The 19,978-nt window shown below is 44.5% G+C and overlaps 1 protein-coding gene across 2 annotated transcripts in view; it reads right to left on the bottom strand.

Moving 5' to 3' along the window:
* Positions 1–5,164: 5,164 nt before the first annotated feature.
* Smarcal1 (SWI/SNF related, matrix associated, actin dependent regulator of chromatin, subfamily a like 1) overlaps positions 5,165–19,978 on the bottom strand; it is a 49,496-nt gene continuing 34,682 nt past the window's right edge. Inside the window, exons 11-16 of one of the 2 annotated variants that reach the window (XM_051154114.1) lie at positions 18,997–19,067; positions 15,569–15,671; positions 12,837–13,019; positions 11,091–11,191; positions 9,493–9,589; positions 5,165–5,474 (exon numbers count right to left, since the gene is read on the bottom strand). In XM_051154114.1, the coding sequence (XP_051010071.1) occupies positions 5,235–5,474; positions 9,493–9,589; positions 11,091–11,191; positions 12,837–13,019; positions 15,569–15,671; positions 18,997–19,067 (795 nt within the window). In that variant the 3' untranslated portion in view covers positions 5,165–5,234. Of the gene's footprint in view, positions 5,475–9,473; positions 9,590–11,090; positions 11,192–12,836; positions 13,020–15,568; positions 15,672–18,996; positions 19,068–19,978 lie in introns of those variants that run through there. The other variant, XM_051154113.1, reaches the window with a different exon arrangement.

Here is a 19,978-nt window from a genome sequence, read left to right on the forward strand (position 1 = left end):
TTTGATCCATCCTCCCAATATGTGACTGTGTATATGTATGTATGTCTATATGTCTGTGTGTGTATGTATGTCTATATGTCTGTGTGTGTGTGTGTGTCTATATGTCTGTGTGTGTGTGTATGTCTATATGTCTGTGTGTGTATGTATGTCTATATGTCTGTGTGTGTGTGTGTATGTCTATATGTCTGTGTGTGTGTGTATGTATGTCTATATGTCTGTGGTGTGTGTGTATGTATGTCTATATGTCTGTGTGTGTGTGTATGTATGTCTATATGTCTGTGTGTGTATGTATGTATGTCTATATGTCTGTGGTGTGTGTGTATGTCTATATGTCTGTGTGTATGTATGTATGTCTATATGTCTGTGTGTGTATGTATGTCTATATGTCTATGTGTGTGTATGTATGTATGTCTATATGTCTGTGTGTGTATGTATGTCTATATGTCTGTGTGTGTGTGTGTATGTCTATATGTCTGTGTGTGTGTGTGTGTATGTCTATATGTCTGTGTGTGTATGTATGTATGTCTATATGTCTGTGTGTGTATGTATGTATGTCTATATGTCTGTGTGTGTGTATGTATGTCTATATGTCTGTGTGTGTATGTATGTATGTCTATATGTCTGTGTGTGTATGTATGTCTATATGTCTGTGGTGTGTGTGTATGTATGTCTATATGTCTGTGTGTATGTATGTATGTCTATATGTCTGTGTGTGTATGTATGTCTATATGTCTGTGTGTGTGTATGTATGTCTATATGTCTGTGTGTATGTATGTATGTCTATATGTCTGTGTGTGTGTATGTATGTCTATATGTCTGTGTGTGTGTGTATGTATGTCTATATGTCTGTGTGTGTGTGTGTATGTCTATATGTCTGTGTGTGTATGTATGTATGTCTATATGTCTGTGTGTGTATGTATGTATGTCTATATGTCTGTGTGTGTGTGTGTATGTATGTCTATATGTCTGTGTGTGTATGTATGTATGTCTATATGTCTGTGTGTGTATGTATGTCTATATGTCTGTGGTGTGTGTGTATGTATGTCTATATGTCTGTGTGTATGTATGTATGTCTATATGTCTGTGTGTGTATGTATGTCTATATGTCTGTGGTGTGTGTGTATGTATGTCTATATGTCTGTGTGTGTGTGTATGTATGTCTATATGTCTGTGTGTGTGTGTGTCTATATGTCTGTGTGTGTGTGTGTGTATGTCTATATGTCTCTGTGTGTGTATGTCTGTCTATATGTCTGTGTGTGTGTATGTCTATATGTCTGTGTGTGTATGTATGTCTATATGTCTATGTGTGTGTATGTATGTATGTCTATATGTCTGTGTGTGTATGTATGTCTATATGTCTGTGTGTGTGTGTGTAGTGTCTATATGTCTGGGTGTGTATGTATGTATGTCTATATGTCTGTGTGTGTGTGTGTCTATATGTCTGTGTGTGTGTGTGTGTGTATGTCTATATGTCTGTGTGTGTGTATGTCTGTCTATATGTCTGTGTGTGTGTGTATGTCTATATGTCTGTGTGTGTATGTATGTATGTCTATATGTCTGTGTGTGTGTGTGTATGTCTATATGTCTGTGTGTGTATGTATGTATGTCTATATGTCTGTGTGTGTGTGTATGTATGTCTATATGTCTGTGTGTGTGTGTGTGTATGTCTATATGTCTGTGTGTGTATGTATGTATGTCTATATGTCTGTGTGTGTATGTATGTATGTCTATATGTCTGTGTGTGTGTGTATGTATGTCTATATGTCTGTGTGTGTATGTATGTATGTCTATATGTCTGTGTGTGTATGTATGTCTATATGTCTGTGGTGTGTGTGTATGTATGTCTATATGTCTGTGTGTATGTATGTATGTCTATATGTCTGTGTGTGTATGTATGTCTATATGTCTGTGGTGTGTGTGTATGTATGTCTATATGTCTGTGTGTATGTATGTATGTCTATATGTCTGTGTGTGTGTGTATGTATGTCTATATGTCTGTGTGTGTGTGTATGTATGTCTATATGTCTGTGTGTGTATGTATGTATGTCTATATGTCTGTGTGTGTATGTATGTCTATATGTCTGTGGTGTGTGTGTATGTATGTCTATATGTCTGTGTGTATGTATGTATGTCTATATGTCTGTGTGTGTATGTATGTCTATATGTCTGTGGTGTGTGTGTATGTATGTCTATATGTCTGTGTGTGTGTGTATGTATGTCTATATGTCTGTGTGTGTGTATGTATGTCTATATGTCTGTGTGTGTGTATGTCTATATGTCTGTGTGTGTATGTATGTCTATATGTCTGTGTGTGTGTATGTATGTCTATATGTCTGTGTGTGTGTATGTATGTCTATATGTCTGTGTGTGTGTATGTATGCCTATATGTCTGTGTGTGTATGTATGTCTATATGTCTGTGTGTGTGTATGTCTATATGTCTGTGTGTGTATGTCTATATGTCTGTGTGTGTGTGTATGTATGTCTATATGTCTGTGTGTGTGTATGTATGTCTATATGTCTGTGTGTGTGTATGTATGTCTATATGTCTGTGTGTGTATGTATGTCTATATGTCTGTGTGTGTATGTATGTATGTCTATATGTCTGTGTGTGTGTATGTATGTCTATATGTCTGTGGTGTGTGTGTATGTATGTCTATATGTCTGTGTGTATGTATGTCTATATGTCTGTGTGTATGTATGTCTGTCTATATGTCTGTGTGTGTATGTATGTCTATACGTCTCTGTGTGTGTATGTATGTCTATATGTCTGTGTGTGTATGTATGCCTATATGTCTGTGTGTGTGTATGTATGTCTATATGTCTGTGTGTATGTATGTATGTCTATATGTCTGTGTGTGTATGTATGTCTATATGTCTCTGTGTGTGTATGTATGTATGTCTATATGTCTGTGTGTGTGTATGTATGTCTATATGTCTGTGGTGTGTGTGTATGTATGTCTATATGTCTGTGTGTGTGTGTATGTATGTATATGTGTGAAGTTGTTGAAGCTTGCTGGAGCTTGTCCGTTTTGAGCTTGCCTTTGCTTCCTCCACCTGTGTGGCGGCGTATTATTTCCTTCTTCTCTCTTTTCTTTTTTGACGGCCCCACCAGGAGCCATCTGCTCTGGCCCAGAAGAGGCAAAAGAGTTAAAAGAATTCGAGGCTTCTCTCCAGTAACCAGCAGTACTGGAGTCACAAGGAGTCATCAGCTCTGGCTTCCTCCTCTTGGTTTCCTTTTGATTGCCCATGGCTGTTGGATGCCTCCAGTGCCCAAATCCCACTAGGCGCTATCGGCCTCTGACCTCTATCACCAACTCTACAGCCACCTGCCTCAGTTTACCCTGACCTATATATAGTGCCGAAGCTAGGTCCCAACAAGCTGGCATGCTAAGGGCAAGCCTATTTGCTGACTGGGAACTTGTTCTTTCATATGACATCATGTGATAGGCTTATAGTTTCAAAAGTCTGAATTTCCTTGTCTTCCAAGGTCAATCCACTTACTCTAGAATTGGGTGGGATTGGGGGTGGTGGTGTTCTGGACAAGCTAAGAACTAGGGTTCAGGGAGATCGCATGATTTGCCTGAGGTTATGCAACCAGAAAGTGTCTTCTAGACTTGTGTTCTTTCTTCTGCATTTGAAAACTTGTCACTGGGCTTGTTTTCTCCACTGTACAGAAAACCACACACTCTGTAAGGTCTTCGGAGGATGCCACAAGCTTGCGGTGTCCAGTGGGCACTGGCTCCGTGGTGGTGATTATACCGTGGAGATGCTCTCTCAATGCCTTTCAGATTTGTCTTGCCTGTTCCATGCTCCAGGACTACAACAGATCTGCCTTCGATTCTCCTAAAGTTCCTTTCTTTAGCCTGGGCACAAGAAGACAACCACAGGCACAGTGGCTGGACTGTCATACAGGGTAGGAATGTGTGTAACGCATCTGGGTTCCATGTCAGGCCCAGCATCACCCCTTTGCCTCCTTAGGGTGGAAGAATAGCAGAGGCCGAGTGGCAGCCATGTTTTTCCAGAAGGAAACCAGGCTAACACTGGAAAACTCCCCATGTAAACTGTGTCTGCTTGCAGCAGCTGTGCAGCAAAAAACTATTTGTGTTAGTGCAAACAAATTGTGGTTCATGCTTTGTAGCTGCAGTGTGGATAAACAACCATTTGCAATGGCCCTCCTGTCCAATCTCGGCCTCCTAGCCAGGCACAACTGCTGGGCGAACTCTTTACCCTGATTCTATAGTCTAAAATGGATCACCGGTCAGCAAATTAACTGTCTCCCCTGGCATAGGCTCTGGTTTGGTGGGGTGGGGGAGGGGATGGGACAAGACAGTGCATAAGAATGTGACAGTGGGGCTGGAGAGATAGCCCAGTGGTTAAGAGCACTGTCTGCTCTTTCAAAGGACCCTGGTTCAATTCCCAGCACCCACATGGCAGCTCACAACTGTTTGTAATTCCATACCAAAGCTAAAATAAATTATATATATATATATATTTGTATATATATATATTTTTTTAAGAATGCGACAGTAGCCAGACAAGATGCTTCCTAATAGGAAGACACTGTTTATGCTCAGAGTGACTTCATTAAACTGGACTATTCTCTCTAAACAGCAAGCTTGAGGATTTACAAATGGCTCCCACGAAATCAGCTCTAAGTAACTGCAGCATCATGTATGCCTGTTTCTCTAAGTGTGTGATCTTAGATTTTTTTTTCCGTATCTGTAGTGGTTTTAAAAATCAAAATAAATTCATGACATGAAAAACCAAACTTTACATTTCAGTGTCCATAAGTAGCACATATTAGGAAAGAAGACTTGCCATCACTGCTGCTTCTCCTGTTGGATAAACCAACCCTACAAAGGCATGTGCTTTTTCTTTGGTTTAGGTAGACACTACCTTGGACAGTGCTTGGTATTATGAGGTGCTTAATAACTGCAGCCATTGACATTTTTACTAGATATTAGGCGTTGTATAGGGAGCACCTCATTATTTAAGAATGTAAATTATGACTACTCTAAGCCACTGTCTCTTTTAATCGAGAAAAGTTAAGTAACTAAGCCTTCAAGCAGGCTCCTGTCTAGGAACACAGCAAGGGAAATGCTGGTACCTACTGGCCTTGTACTTTCCTGCTGCATGGCAAAAGGAATACAGGCTGTTAAAAAAAAATACTTTATTTCAATGATTCCCATGATTTTTGGATGTTTCCTTTTGTTCTTTCCTTTCTTTCATCTTTTCAAAAGGGAGAGGTAAAGCTGTCCCAATTATCAAAAAAATCAAATCTCCTTTTCTTTGGTGGACTGTTTTCTAAAGTGCCTTCATCCAGGAGGTCCCCCAGATCCTGAGAACTACTTCCAGAGATTCCTGAAATACTTCCTAGTTCAAAGGACTCTGCCGCCTCTAGAAGTTCCATGTCATTTCCATCGTCTTCAAAGGACTGCTGGAACAGGTCGTAGATGGTCTTCTGCTTTGGGTCCTTTATAAGAGAAAGAGGAGAGAATGTAAGAGGAGGAAGCTAGGCCTAACCCTGACCCTCACGACAGCATAGTATTCACCCCGGGAACTGCATGCTCATCAGACTGGCAGTAAGCCAACAACCTGAAGAGACGCCCACCTTTCCAGTGTCCTCTCTGCTGCGCACTGGCGAGAGGTAAACAGAAAAGATGGGTGCCACAAAGAGGCCGCTCTCACAGTAAGATGCACGACAAGAAGGGTCTCTCCCTTCCTTCTAATTTTCCATATCCACACCTCATTCTTACCATAGCTCCACTCGTCTCACTTCTTCCTGAGCCTGAGTCTTTCTAAACGGAAGGTGGTTAAACTGTTACTCATCTTCTGTGATACAGCATACTTCATTTTCAGAGTGGACGCCTGTCCTTGTATCTGATGTTAAAGCTACAGAGGATCACCACGCACACCATGTACCTCTGCCCATCCCTGGCCATGTCGAAGCCAAGCCTAGCAGTGATGGCTATGACATGTGACAGGCTGCGTCTGAACTCCTTTTTTATTTTTTTCTCCACCCCCTCTCACCCCACCCCCCCAACACCAGAGCTCTGGTGTCCTGCGCTCTCTTTGAGGACCAGGCTGGCCTTGAACTCAGAGCAATCCGCCTGCCTCTGCCTCTTGAGTGCTGGGATTAAAAGCGTGAGCCACCACGTCCAGCTGAGTCTAAATTTTTTTTTTTTTTTTTTTTTTTTTTTTGAGACAGGGTTTCCCTGTGTAGCCTTAGCTGTCCTAAACTTGCTCTGTAGACCAGGCTGGCCTGGAACTCACAGCGATCCGCCTGCCTCTGCCTCCTGAGTGCTGCGATTAAAGGCGAGCGCCACCACGTGGCTGCTGAGTCTAAACTCTTAATGCTGAGTATCTCATGGTCCAGGAGTGCATTTTTAACATCATTGTGGAAACCCACAGATCCATAAAACTGTTTAAAATCAAATGTTGAGCGAGGGAGATGGCCCAGCGAGTAAAAATGCTTGTTGCTAGGGCCTCTGACGCAAGTTCAATTCCTGGTACCTGCATATGAGAGGAGAGGACCAACTCCTGTGTGCATGTGTGTGCCATGGGCTATGCCTGTGGACGGACAGACAGACAGACACAGATACAGCCATAGCCACATACACATGAATAATGAATAAATGTAATAATAAAAATATTTGGTTAATTTCTAGATCCCAACAAAGCTTCCTCTCGACATTTTACAAATCTACCAGTATTTTCATAATCCCTCTGCTTGAAATTGCCAGTATGTTCTTTGGCTCAACAGGTTTACTCCTGCCATCACTTTTCTTAACCAGTTGCTTTTTTATGTATGTGTGTACATAGGCTGTGGATGTAGGTGCCTAAGGAGGCCAAAGGCAGGCATCAGATCCCTGAGGTTATAGGCAGTTATGAGCTATCCAGTGTGGACACCTGGATCTGAACCCTGGTCTTCTGGAAGAGCAGTGGGTGCTCTTAACCAGTGCACCATCTCTCCAACCCCTCAAGTTATTTGTAACTTGAGCCATATATATATCATTTGGTACATGCAAGGACTACAACAGCTCAATTGCATTTCTGCGCCTGGCTTCTTCCCACCTGCAGAAGCCTCATCTGACTCCCAAGCAACCCTTTAACAAGACTCCCTTTGTTGCGTCACGGGCTCTCGTAGGTCCGCCTCAAGACTGCAGTTGCTTCTCTGGCTTTCTGAGTCTCTGCAATTAGGTCTCTATGTAAGCAGTCACTATTTCCTAACAGAATTCCTCCACACTGATGGACAGCCTTGAAAGCTGGTCAGGGGAGCATGTCACGTAAGAACTCCAGATGGCTGCACTAACCTGTGCCCCAGCATCCCAGCCTTTCAGAACCGGAAGTAGTATCTGAAGACCATTAAGGCTTCACGTCCTTCCTCTGAAGGATGCACTTATCGGCCCATCTGTGAGCACACGAAAAGTCAGGGCAACTTCACAAAGCAAGGCCACCCAGTCCAGCAGAAGTGCCTGCTCATGCCCAACTGATCATGAGGGTGACAACACTAGTCATGACCTGGAACGTGCATAAATAGCTGGAATAAGTTCCAAGATCAGATTATTCTTTCATTTCCCCTCTTGGAAGGAAGGCTGTTTTTACTGAACAAAGCTCTTTTGCTTTTGTCTCCATGAAGGAGGTAGCATTTTCTCTTTGCAGTTGCTAATGAAATTCTCAGCCCTGTCTTAGTAAAGATAGGTAAGCTGATAAAGTTTTAATCAAAATAAACACTGGTAAGTCTCATTTGTATCACTCTGCACTTGTATTTTGGGCAGAAAGTTTTTAATGGGTTCAAAGTTTCTGAGAGAAAGGGCAGGATAAGAAAAGGGTTGACGAGAATCCTTCAGAAGCAAGCCTTCTCTTTTCAAAGGGCTTTAGTAACTTAGGTGTGTCCTTAGCATAGTCACCACCCAGATGTATCAAAGTATCCTCAAAACTCCAAGGTACGGCCATTTTAATGGTGTCTCAGCTCCTGTTTTTGTCTAAAAGGGTATGTTATGGTATGGTGATTTGAATAGGAAAGCCCCCATATAGACTCAAGTGTTTGAATGCTTGGTCCATAGCGAGTGGCACTATTAGGAGGTGTGGCCTTGGAGTTGGTGTGGCCTTGACTGAGGAAGCGTGTCACTAGGGGTTCAGTTCTCTTTCTGCTGCTTGCAGACCTAGATGTAGAGCTCTCAGCTCCTTCTCCAGCACCATGCCTGCCTGCGCACCGCCATGCTTCCCGCCATAAACTAAACCTCTGAAACTGTAAGCGAGCCCCAATGAAATGTTTTCCTTTATAAGAGTTTCCTTGGCCATGGTATCTCTTCACAGCAATAATACCCTAAGACATATGGTCAACATGCAAAACTATGGTGTCTGTTGAATGTGGTATCTCAGGCCTGTAATCCGCTAGTATTCAGAACGCTGACACAGAAGGAACATGAGTGCAAGACTTGCCTGGGCCATAGGAGAGACTAACTCAAAGAGCCAATTATTTCAATAATTGTACACATATGCACGCATGCGCACGCGCACACACACAACAAAAGCAAATGAGCAATAAGAACCTCAGACTTTTAAGTGGTAGCCACATGAAGACCTGAGTGACTGGTTATGTGCTGTCAACATGGGCACGGCTGTGTCAAGGACCCATCGCCCCAGACCCATGGAAATGGCAAAGCCTCCTCTGCTCCAAGTGTGAGTGTTGACAGGGTATTTACAAACAAATGACCAGGGTGGGCAAAAACCAACAACTACAGCTACCCCCTCCAGGATGACTGTAATCTGGGGTTACTTCCCACATAAGCCTCCTCCCAATATTAGCTGGTCCTCCTCAACACTGTAAACGCGATGAGTTTCTGCCTTGTTCTGTAGTAGCTGCTGCTGCTTGCAGAATAAGCATGGCCACTGGATCCCAGCTTTCCTGTCTGTGTGTCTCTTCTTTTTCCATTCTCTAGTCGCCTCAGTCAGGCTCCAGGACCAAGGTGTATAGGATGTGGCAAGGCATGATGGCTCCATCCTCTCCAGGGCCAAGAAGCCTCCTTTTGGCACCTCTGATAGTGTGATAGCGTGCACCTGTCATGGGAGAGTGTTCTCTGGCCTCGTACATTTTTTTAACAGAAGGAATTGTGGGTTGAGGTGGAAAGACTTGGGCTGGCTCACATGCTATGTGACTGTGCTGGGACAATTCTGTGGTGGCCATGCTGGTGCTGCTACTGCTGTCTTACTGCCGGGGACAACTCAACAGTTACCATGGGGAATTTTCCATCTTTTGCTCGTGGCCTGATGAAAGAGACAGCAGTTCAGTCTTGGTTCTGAGGAGTCTTTAGGGCAAGTGAGAAGCAGCAGGAACAACCACCACTTCCTCATAAGAGATGTGATGGACACGCATGCACAGAGTAAATGCAGGCCTGCCTGTTCTTCCCCTCTCAGGACCCAAGAGCTTGGCAGCCAGCTCACGGCTTTACTTTATATAGTGACAAGGGGTGACTTGCTGGCATTACCTTGTAGATGTAATCAGTAGCTTCCGTCATTTCTGTGAAATTGGTTTCAGAAACCCCGGCTTCCCCCAGAACTTTAATCTTCTCTTGAATCATAGGCCTGTGAAGGAGAAATGAGCTGAGGTAAACACAACCTACCCAGAACCCACAGACTGACTAAATGACGCCCCTTGATTTTGACGGAACTGTAATGTGGCACATCTTTGCAGCTTTTAGTCCTTCCTGAAATACTTTCCCTGTCTCGACTGGAAACAGTCCACTCCTTGTACATAATGCCAGGAGATTAATCCTGCCTCATTACGGTATGAATCTGAGTTTGCTGTTAGGAGCTATCCCCTGAGCAAATTCATTTGCAAAGAGCAGAAGTAGGGTGACAAGTCTGCGCTGTGGAGGTGAGCTCCATAGTCACCGGGCTGAGCACAGACATGGAGAGCAGGCACTAGTGGGATAACCGAGGAACTTCACATCAGGAAAAGAGGAAAGGACTGAGAAAGAACCTGGAGGAGTTTTACTTAGATGATAGACACAAACTTCAAGGATTGAAATGTAGCCCCTTAGGCCTGGTGTAGCAAGTCTGTAATCTCAGCACCACAGGAAGTCTGAGGCTCAAGGATTGACAGTCCAAGACTACCGAGGAACCTCAAGGCCAGCTTAGGCACTTAGTGAGAGCCTGCCTCAAAATGAAAGATAAGAAGGGTTGGGTGATAAAGTTTAGAGGCAGAGAAGTTGCTTAGCGTATGCGAGGCACTATGCTCAATCCTTGCTAACAGCCCCGCCCCTCCCCCAACACACACACACACACACACACACACACACAAACACACACATACACACAGCTAAAGCCTGCCACGAAGCACTATGCGGTTCAGAACAAACCACTTTCTCCATGCCTAGCCTTGAAAGAAGTGACTATTAGATCATAGCACATCATAAGAGAGAAAAGAACACTGTCCCCATTTAAAAACTGCTGTAGCTGTGAGCAGAGTACTGTTTGTTTGTTTGTTTGTTTGTTTGTTTGAAGACAGGGTTTCTCTGTGCAGCCTTGGCCATCCTGGACTTACTTTGTAGACCAAGCTGGCCTCAAACTCACAGCAATCCACCTGCCTCTGCCTCCCAAGTGCTGGGATTAAAGGTTTGCGACACACACCTGGCTCCAGTGGAGTGTTCCTAAGTTAAACTTTATTGAATGTCTAAGTTCTTCTCCCTCTTGGGCCAGTGGGAGGAGCTACTTCCCTTTATTCTCACTGGATTTTCCCTGTGGGAAACATTAGTGATGAAAGCCAAACTGGGCGGTGGTGATGCACGCCTTTAATCCCAGCACTTGGGAAGCAGAGGCAGGTGGACTGCTGTGAGTTCAAGGCCAGCCTGGTCTACAAAGTGAGTCCAGGACAGCCAAGGCTACACAGAGAAACCCTGTCTCAAACAAACAAACAAACAAAGCAAACAAACCAACGAACAAAAAAAGCCAAGCCTGGCCATGGGAAGCAGTAAGTGTCAGAAACCAGCCTCAGTGAAAGCACAAGTACTGAAGGAGCAAAGAGGCCACACTCTCTGACCCATGCCAGTTCAACTCCTCCTCCAGGCCACACACCCAGACATACCATAGATAGTCATCTGCTGTGTCTTTTGCCACGAGGTAGTGAATGCCCACCGAGCTTGTCTGTCCAATGCGGTGCACTCGGTCCTCGGCCTGGATCAGTATCTGTGTGCCCAGGAACCAAGACAGTTAAGGAAAGGCCTTAGGGAGCCCAGCCCACCTCAGTGAGGGCCATCTACCCATCAAGCCCCAGTGAGCTTCCTCTATAAAGCATTCCCCTATCTCTTATAAAACTGAGCGAGACTCAAGCAAGCCTCAGGGCCTGACATCTGTAGCAGAAGCCAGGCTTGGGCACTGTGCCAGGGCTTGTGAGGAAAGCATGCATACAGGCTCTGCCTCCAGTCTGTGCTGAGGGATAAATGACAGAAACAGGCCCACTTCCATTTCTCTTTGGGAACTTAGAAGTTATCTTCCAGGGTCTGCAGATGGGCCTCAGCAGTTGAGAGTGCCTGTTCTTGAAGAGGAGCTGGTGGCGCACACCATCTACAACTGAATTCCAGGGGATGTGATGCTCTCTTCTGACTGCCAAGGGGCACGAGGCATGCACGTGGTGCGCTGACATACATTTAAGAAAAATGATCATGTGCATAAAATAAAAATGTATCTGAAATTTAAAAGTTATCTTCCAAATTTCTAGGTGCATCACATCTAGGAAAGGGGTCCTGCATGATAATTAGGGGTGGGTGCTGCTTCTATGTGCTGGTAAGCACCTTAATCACTGAAACCAAGATACTGTTTTATGAATGGTCTCAACCTTCGAGCCTACCCATTATCAAAGCAATGGTTGAAATGTGGCCAGTGCTGGGCAGTGGTGGCACACACCTTTAATCTCAACATTTGGGAGGCTGAGGCAGGTGGACTGTTGTGAGTTCAAGGCCAGCCTGGTCTACAAAGAGAGGCCAGGATAGCCAAGGCTACACAGAGAAACCCTGTCTCAAAAAACAAAACAAAACAAAACAAAAATGTGGCCAGTAAAAACAACATGTCAGAAAATTAGAGGGGAAATTACTTTTCTGAGACTCAGAAGAAATTTTTATGAATCCAAAGGTCTTAGCTCTGCCATCACAGCCCTTGGTTATCAGTCACTCAAGGGTACAATGACACCAAGCAAACACCTGGTGCTGTCACTCCACCTGAGGCCCCTACTCAAACAGCTCACCCAGACAATTAACAAAAGAGGCCTGGATGAGTGCCTCTAAAGGCTTAGCTCTACAGGTCAGGATCTCTACTTGGGCTTCCTGTGCCTGCTTTCCTCACAGAGGAGATGAAGGCTAGGACCTTTCTAGCCCTCTGCAACAGGGCTTCCCCATCAGGAAGGCAGAGTCAATGACCCTGGAGGGTGCTGTGGAGACCTGAAAACTGCCCAGCAGACTTGCAATGCTTGAGACAAGTGAATATCAACAGGTACAAACACAAAAGTAACCAGAGAAAGACAGGACTCAGTGCTAGGAACACTTGCAGAGCATGTAGTCTTCTTTAAAAAAAAAAAATTATTTTTATGTGTATGAATGTTTTGCCTGCATGCATATGCACCTCATGTATACCTGGTACTCATGGAGGCCAGTACAGTCACCTGGAGACTGAAATCACAGATGGTTGTGAGCCACCATACGGATGCTGGGAATACTCCTAACTGCTGAGCTATCTCTCCCGCCCAAGGATAATATCTTTTCTTATTCATTTATTGTTGACCTTGTATCTCTCAGGCCTGAGCACGACCAGTGGGATACCCGATAACTACATTCCTTACCCCTGGGTTCCAAAACAGCTCGGCAAACACCACCAGATCAGCTGAGGAGAAGGTGAGGCCCATGTTGGCAGCAGTGATGGACAGCACTGCCACGGCGTGCCCTTTGGACAGCTGGAACTGCTGGCATAGATCCTCGCGTTCTGCTGAGGGGGTGGAGCCATCAATTCGGATGAGCTGAACTTGCTGCATGACAATGGAGAAACTGAGGTGGGCTGCGACAGCATCAGGAGCTGCCCAGCTAGCTCGGCTAGGTAGGGTCCACAGACAGACCCCTTGGCATTCATTCAGGGTTGTATCTGCTTTTATGAAATTGAACGTTGGACTAACACAATGGTATAAGCACACACTGTCATAAGAAATAATACAAACAGACCTTCTGTACACGGGGCTCAATTTCCCATGCTGTAGCCTTTTGTAAAAGTATACAATAGTATTACCACCAGGATGCCAACTTTAATACAACCCAGCTATCGTCAGATTTCCCATGCTATCTGTGCGTGCGTGTGTGCGTGGTGTGTGCATGCCTCTGTGTGTGTGTGTGTGTGTGTGTGTGTGTGTGTGTGTATGGGTGCGTGAATATGCCCTTGTGTGTACATGGATGCTCTTTCACATGTTTTTTCATCAGTGACAGTTTTTTATGTATTCATCTCCATAATGGTGGTGAATGGCTCCTTGATCACAGAGTATATATTGAATGATTCTACATTTATGTCAAACTCCAAAAGATACAAAACAATCAAGTGTGAGTGCAGATCAGTAGAGCCTAGAGAGAGAAGAGCAGGAAGGGGCAAGAGGGAAAGATGACAGGGGTGGCAGGAAACCAGGGCAGAGGGTAATGGATGTGCTCACTGTCTTATCCGTCTGTACACTTTATGAGTGCTCTATCACATGGCAATGGCACTGCAATAAAGCCAGCATTTACTTATTCCCTTAGCTTCCTAAAACTCAAATACCGTAGAAAAAGGAAAAAAAAAAAGTAAGAGTCTTGCTATGATTGCCAGGCTGCTTTCTGATAAATAAGTAAGAGACATGTCAACATAATGCACTTTATCAGCAATGCAACACTTTTAAAGCCCTGGCTCATCTGATGAAGGAAAACAAACTTTTGTCAAATGTGCTACTGCTACTGCACACCTGTGATTCTAGCTTTCAGAGGATAGAGGCAGGAGGATTTCAAGTGTGAGGCTAGCCTGGGCTACATAGCAAGATCCTGTCTCATAAAAAGAAAGGATCCATCCACTGTTTTACTTAGTTACTGGTGGAGCTGAATTTTTAAAACAGCCGCTGCTGTTTCTTCTTTCAGTCACTTTCTATTTCCACTAGAAACCAGAATTGGCTTTGTGTTCATAGCAACCATTGTTTCTATGTTATACAGCGCTGCTAGTCTCCCTAGCATATTCCCTTATATCAGTTTGCTTCCAAACTCTCTTTTATTTTGTGGTTAGAAACATCTTGGTTTTATTACTTAATAGCCAGGGGGTGAGCTGGGCATGGTGGCCTTTAATCCCAGCACCCAGGAGGCAGAGGCAGGTGGATTTCTGTGAGTTCAGGGCCAGTCTGGTCACAAAATGAGTCCAGGACAGCCAGGGCTCTTGCTATACAGAGAAACCCTGTCTCGAAAAACAAAAACAACATAACAACAAACAAACAAACAAGGGGCTGGAGAGATGGTACAGCGGTTCAGAGCATGTTACTGGTCTTCCAGAGGTGAAGAGTTCAGTTCCTACTCCCAGATTAGGGTGGTTCACAACTGCTTGTAGCTCTAGCCTTCAGGGGATCTAGTGCCTTTGGCCTCCACAGGCACCCCCCCAACACACACACACACACATAAATGTAATCAACAATTAAACAAATCACCTAGGACTGGTGGCACAGCCCGCCACCACAGGCACAGGGAGTTCAAGGCCCGTCTGACTACATAGTGAGTTCAAACTAGTCTCAATAAATTAGTAAGACCTTGTCCTTTAAAAAAAAAAAAAAAGGTATAGAGGCCAGGAAATGTAGTTCAGTGGCATATCACATGCACAGTGTTCAAGATGTCCTGGATTCAGTCTTCAGTACCACCAAAATTAAACAAATCTTAAAAAAAAAAAAAAACCAAAACAATAATAAACAAACAAACAAAAAAAACACCTAAGTTTTGATGTAGTACAGTGACACTTCCCGTTTTCAGCTTGCGTGGGAGATCCACAGGTGTTGGATTTTACTGTGTCCCTAAAACATCATAGAAGTACAGGTAGTGGAGAAAGATAAAGGACATGTATCACCCTAAACTAAAGCAAAAGTGAGGAGGGATGAAGATGCAGTGTTTCATTCTAATGCACAGCCTTGGAACTCCCTCCGGATAGCTGTTGCTCACGCTATCAAAAGATCCACCAAACGCTACGGAAAAGCCAGACTCTGCCACATGCAATCAAGAAAGGCACCTGGGTAATGACAAGGAGGACAGTCACATAAAGGGACTGCCATTTTCCTGCAGGGTAGTTGTGTTCTGAATGCAGAGAATGGAAGAGTCCCCGGAGACACTTAAAGCAAGGCGCCTGCTCACGGTAGGGCTGTCAGGGCACCCTCGTGTGGGGAGACACTTGACAATCCTCAGAAGGCCCTCAGCAATGTTTCTAGAAGCCACAGCCCCACTTCTTTCCTTAGTCCTGACCTGATGCTGCGCAGAACAGTCTGACATACAAATCGCAGAAGTCAAGACCCCACACCAGGCTTCAGAGGGGGCTTACCTTCCTCTCAAGTTCCTTAGCAACTGCATCCAGAACCACCTTATGGTGTGCAAACACTAGAAACTTCTCTCGTCCACTCTCCAAAAGGTCCAGGATATATTCACTGTATTTGACAATGATGACAAAGCAGATTAAACATATAATTGTAGTTACCAAAAAGTGATGGTAAAAACCTACAAGATACCTGCCCTCTCCTGCCCATCCTCACACCAGGTCATATGGACAGAGTAAAAGGGGAAAAGCATCTTCTGACATGTGTAAAAGAGTTTATACTTTCTAGCTATCTTATATACAGAAGCCATTCTCTATAAGCAGGAGCTCCATGTGTCTCTGGTATGAGTTTCTATGTGGGATTCATGTCACGTACATTACTATAATAATCATCAGCGTGCAGGTTAGCTGCTGTTTAATCTGTTTTCAGTACCATTCGAAGGGGGTCAAGGAGTTCTTGACACAAATCCCTGTAAGCTCAACGTTGAGAAATAAATGGTAATAGAGAAAAGACATTTAGGGGTGACTCTCCTCCTCCCTTCTACTGAGACCACAGATGACAGAGCCAGTAGTTCTAGCAGTGCCAAGGAGTTCTTTTTCCAGATAAGGGAACAAAGTGGGAGGATCCCACTTACTTGGTTTTTCCATTAATTTAATTTTTCTATCCACTATGTTTGTTTTTTAAAAATTGTTTATTTATTTGAGTGTTTGCCTACATGTGTGTATGTGCACCATGTGTGCAGCACCCACAAAGGCCAGAGAGGGTGTCAAATACCCTGGAAATAGGGTTACAAACAACCGGGAGGGATGACATGTGTTGCAGGATATTTGATCTCATTGTAAACTCCAAGATTGTGAACTACAAAAACCTGTTTCTTGTTGTGGTGTGGCTCAGCCCTAGCACACACCTTTAACCCAAGAGCTTTTTGTAAGCAAGAGCTACAGCCAACCATAGGTCAAGAGGCAGAGAAAGCAACTAGTTGACAGGGAGTACAGAAGGAAACAGAGGAAGGAGGGCTATTGAGTTTGAAGAGTTTTTAAGACAGCGTGGAAAAGGGGCTTTTTCCTTCTGGGATGTTGGCTGAGTAGGAAGAACAGCTTGGTGCTTTCTCTGCCTCTCTGTGCTAGCAGGCTTTCACCCCAGCATCAAGCTCCTGAGTCTTTATTGGTAAAATTGAATGTTTGGGAATTTTGTTTTTAAAAGTAACATCCATGGGTGCTAGAAACTGAATCTGGATGCTCTACAAGAACAGTTAGTGCTCTTAATCACTGAGCCATCTCTCCAGCCCCAACTATGTTTTTTCTTAACTTTATCTATGTATTTATCTACAAGCCTTGTCTTAAAGGCAGGAGGCCATTGCTGGGAACCTATAGGGTAAAGAGTCACTCAGTCAGCTCTGTTCCTCTTGGATTAGCACCATGTTGAAGCTCATAATCTCAAAGGAGAGGTGACCTGTCAGGTAACTATTGCTCGCTCCTTGTGACACCAGGGCCCTCACCTAGCCCATGGTCATCCCTAGATAGGGACTCATCCTGGCCAAGTAGGCAAGGCTTTCTTTGGGAAGGACAGGTCTCTACAGATTCCTATGATATAACCAGGGCTGTATAGGCAAGTGAACTGTCTACATCTAAGTAAACATCTAAGAATCATTTTCAAACAAAATTACAACTGACCAAAGTATCAAATTAGACTGCAATTTGTAACTACCGTATTAACAGAATCTAATTATTCTGAGAGACATAAAATTTGCCATGATATAAGTGAAAGTTTATTGCCACAACATTGAAAAACCACAGGGTCACAAAATCAACTTGGTCAGCTCATAAAAACCTCTGGCCCCAATTTCCCTAATGGCCCTTTCCCCTCCACATCTGACACAGCTTAACTGCTCTGCTTATTTCAAGTTTCTGTTTCACCAGAATAGACATGCTCGCCTACTACAACATGGTTGTCTGTTTCACTGAAAGAGCTCCGTTAAAAAGAAAACAGCGGCAAAGAGGGGCAAAGAGAAGCAGTGGGGAACAGTGGAAGTCAGGATTTTACAATGCACCATCGAATTTCTACTCATTAGACGTGTGTGACTCGGAGGACTAGAGACTCACATGAGATTTTCTCAGTACCTACACTTAACAAAGGGGCCACTGTGGTCACATTCCACAAAGAGGCTCTGAGTGTGAAACACACTGAGGTAAAAACTGCTTAGAAACAATAAAGCAGTACACATTTACTTGGAGTTTTGAGAAGGCGTTCACGAGGCATGGCCCAGGTCTATGCGGGAGCAAGATGACTGGACTTAAGCTTGGGATGCAGTTCAACATAGTGTGCTTGCTGGCTCTGAACAGTGCTGTAGGTTTGAGCTTGAACAGTACAAAAAAAACCCAACCAAAACCCAGTACCAACCAACCAACAAATGAGTGTTTAATGGTTATATTTAAAATTCTAAGGAAAATGGACAGCTGTGGGCCTAACAACTGCAGCGAGGCACCCCACAGGCCCTGGAGGGAATGTGGCAAAGAACCGTCCCCTTGTCATCTGATACTTAGCAGCATATCAGCAATGGGTCAGCAGGGACAATTTGGGTACAGGTGGGTTGTCAGAGGATCTGGGGGGTGAGTGAAAGGACCAAGCACGTCCCTTTCTTTCTCTACATGCAGATCTCGGTCTCACAGCCAGTGTGGCACTGCTCGCTCACACGAAATGTGCTTTCATTGTGAGGGGATCACGAGGGCCATTATCCTACCACACAACATGAATGTCAAGCAACTAAAACCACCAGGCAAAGTGCACATTGTTAGGATTGCCTCAAGTTCTGTCTGTGGTAAGGTTGTGCACATGTGTGCCAGTGTGTAGGGAGGTCAGAGGGCAACATCAGACTTCTTCCTTAGTCTCTTTTGAGTGGCCTCAGTTAAAAGGTCTCTTACTGAACCTAGAGATCACTGACAGAGCCAGCCAGCTGCAGGCCTCAGTTCATCCTGGTGTCCCCTCAGCTGGGGTTACAGGTGTGTGCTATGGCCAGCCAGCTGCAGGCCTCAGTGCATCTTGGTCTCCCCTCAGCTGGGGTTACAGGTGTGTGCTATGGCCAGCCAGCTGCAGGCCTCAGTGCATCTTGGTCTCCCTTCAGCTGTGGTTACAGGTGTGTACCATGGCGAGCCAGCTGCAGGCCTCACTGCATCTTGGTCTCCCCTCAGCTGTGGTTACAGGTGTGTGCCATGGCCAGCCAGCTGCAGGCCTCAGTGCATCTTGGTCTCCCCTCAGCTGGGGTTACAGGTGTGTGCCAGGGCCCCTGGCTTTCTACGTGAGTGCTTAGGATCCAAACTCAGGTCATCCTGCTTGTGTTACAAGCACCGTACTCCCTGAGCCATCCCTCTGTCCCATCCCATAATCATTGCTTTTAAACATGAGCGACAACAAAAGGTGAACCCTAGAGACTACTTACATGACACATGGGATTTTAGCTTCTGCCGTTCTGTTGAAGAAGACAATGAGGGCTTCTTTCTGCTGCTGTTTCTGTGAAAAGGAGGGGTGTTTAAAAACCCACTCTCAGTGCTCTGGAATAAGCTGACCCAACTGGAAATACCCTGAGCTTTCCCCATACAGCAACCACACAATTCTAGCACATTTCAAACCTATCACTCATGTGTTTCTATGATCCCAATTCCTGTTTTAAAATACACATATTGGGCTAGAGAGAAGGCTCAGTGGCTAGGAGCACTGGCTGCTCTTCCACGGGACCAGGGTTCAGTTTGCAGCACTCAGGTAGTGTGGTTCATAGGCCTTTGAAACTCCAGTCCCAGGAAATCTGACATCCTCTTCTGGCCTCCACAGGAACCAGGCCACACATAGCACATAAGTATTCACAAACTCAGAACTCTACCTACCTCTGCCTCTCTAGTGCTGGGATCAAAGGCATGTGCCAACTACCTGGCTAGAAATATATTTTTAAAGTAATACACGAATGTGAGCAGGAGAGACATCTCAGTGGATAACGGCACTTGATGTCAAGCCTTATGACCTGAGTTTAATCCCTGAACTCATACAGTAGAAAAAGAGCCAGTTCCCAAAGTTCCCTGACTTCCACTTGTGTGTTGTGACATGTATATTGCCCCCCAACACAATAAATAAGTGTAACAATATCTTAATATACCAATGTTACATGCAAAAAGTACATGAAATCAAAGACAGTTATTTTAAAAGAAGGGTAAAAGTAACACTACTTACTATGTATGGTGAGAATTTTGGTTTCTTTAAAGACAAAGAAATATAAGAATATGTTTTCAGTTTAATACTAGGAGTGGGGATATGAGACTGCTTTGCAGCAGCTGCTTATGATTTCCCTCGTGCTCTGGGCATAATTTTGCCAGCTGCAGATAGTTTCTGTGATTGTGTGACGCTGGGAATTCTGGGGGCTTTTCAGAGGG

This window comes from Acomys russatus, chromosome 12 (assembly GCF_903995435.1).
Source record: "Acomys russatus chromosome 12, mAcoRus1.1, whole genome shotgun sequence".
Classification (NCBI taxonomy): domain Eukaryota; kingdom Metazoa; phylum Chordata; class Mammalia; order Rodentia; family Muridae; genus Acomys; species Acomys russatus.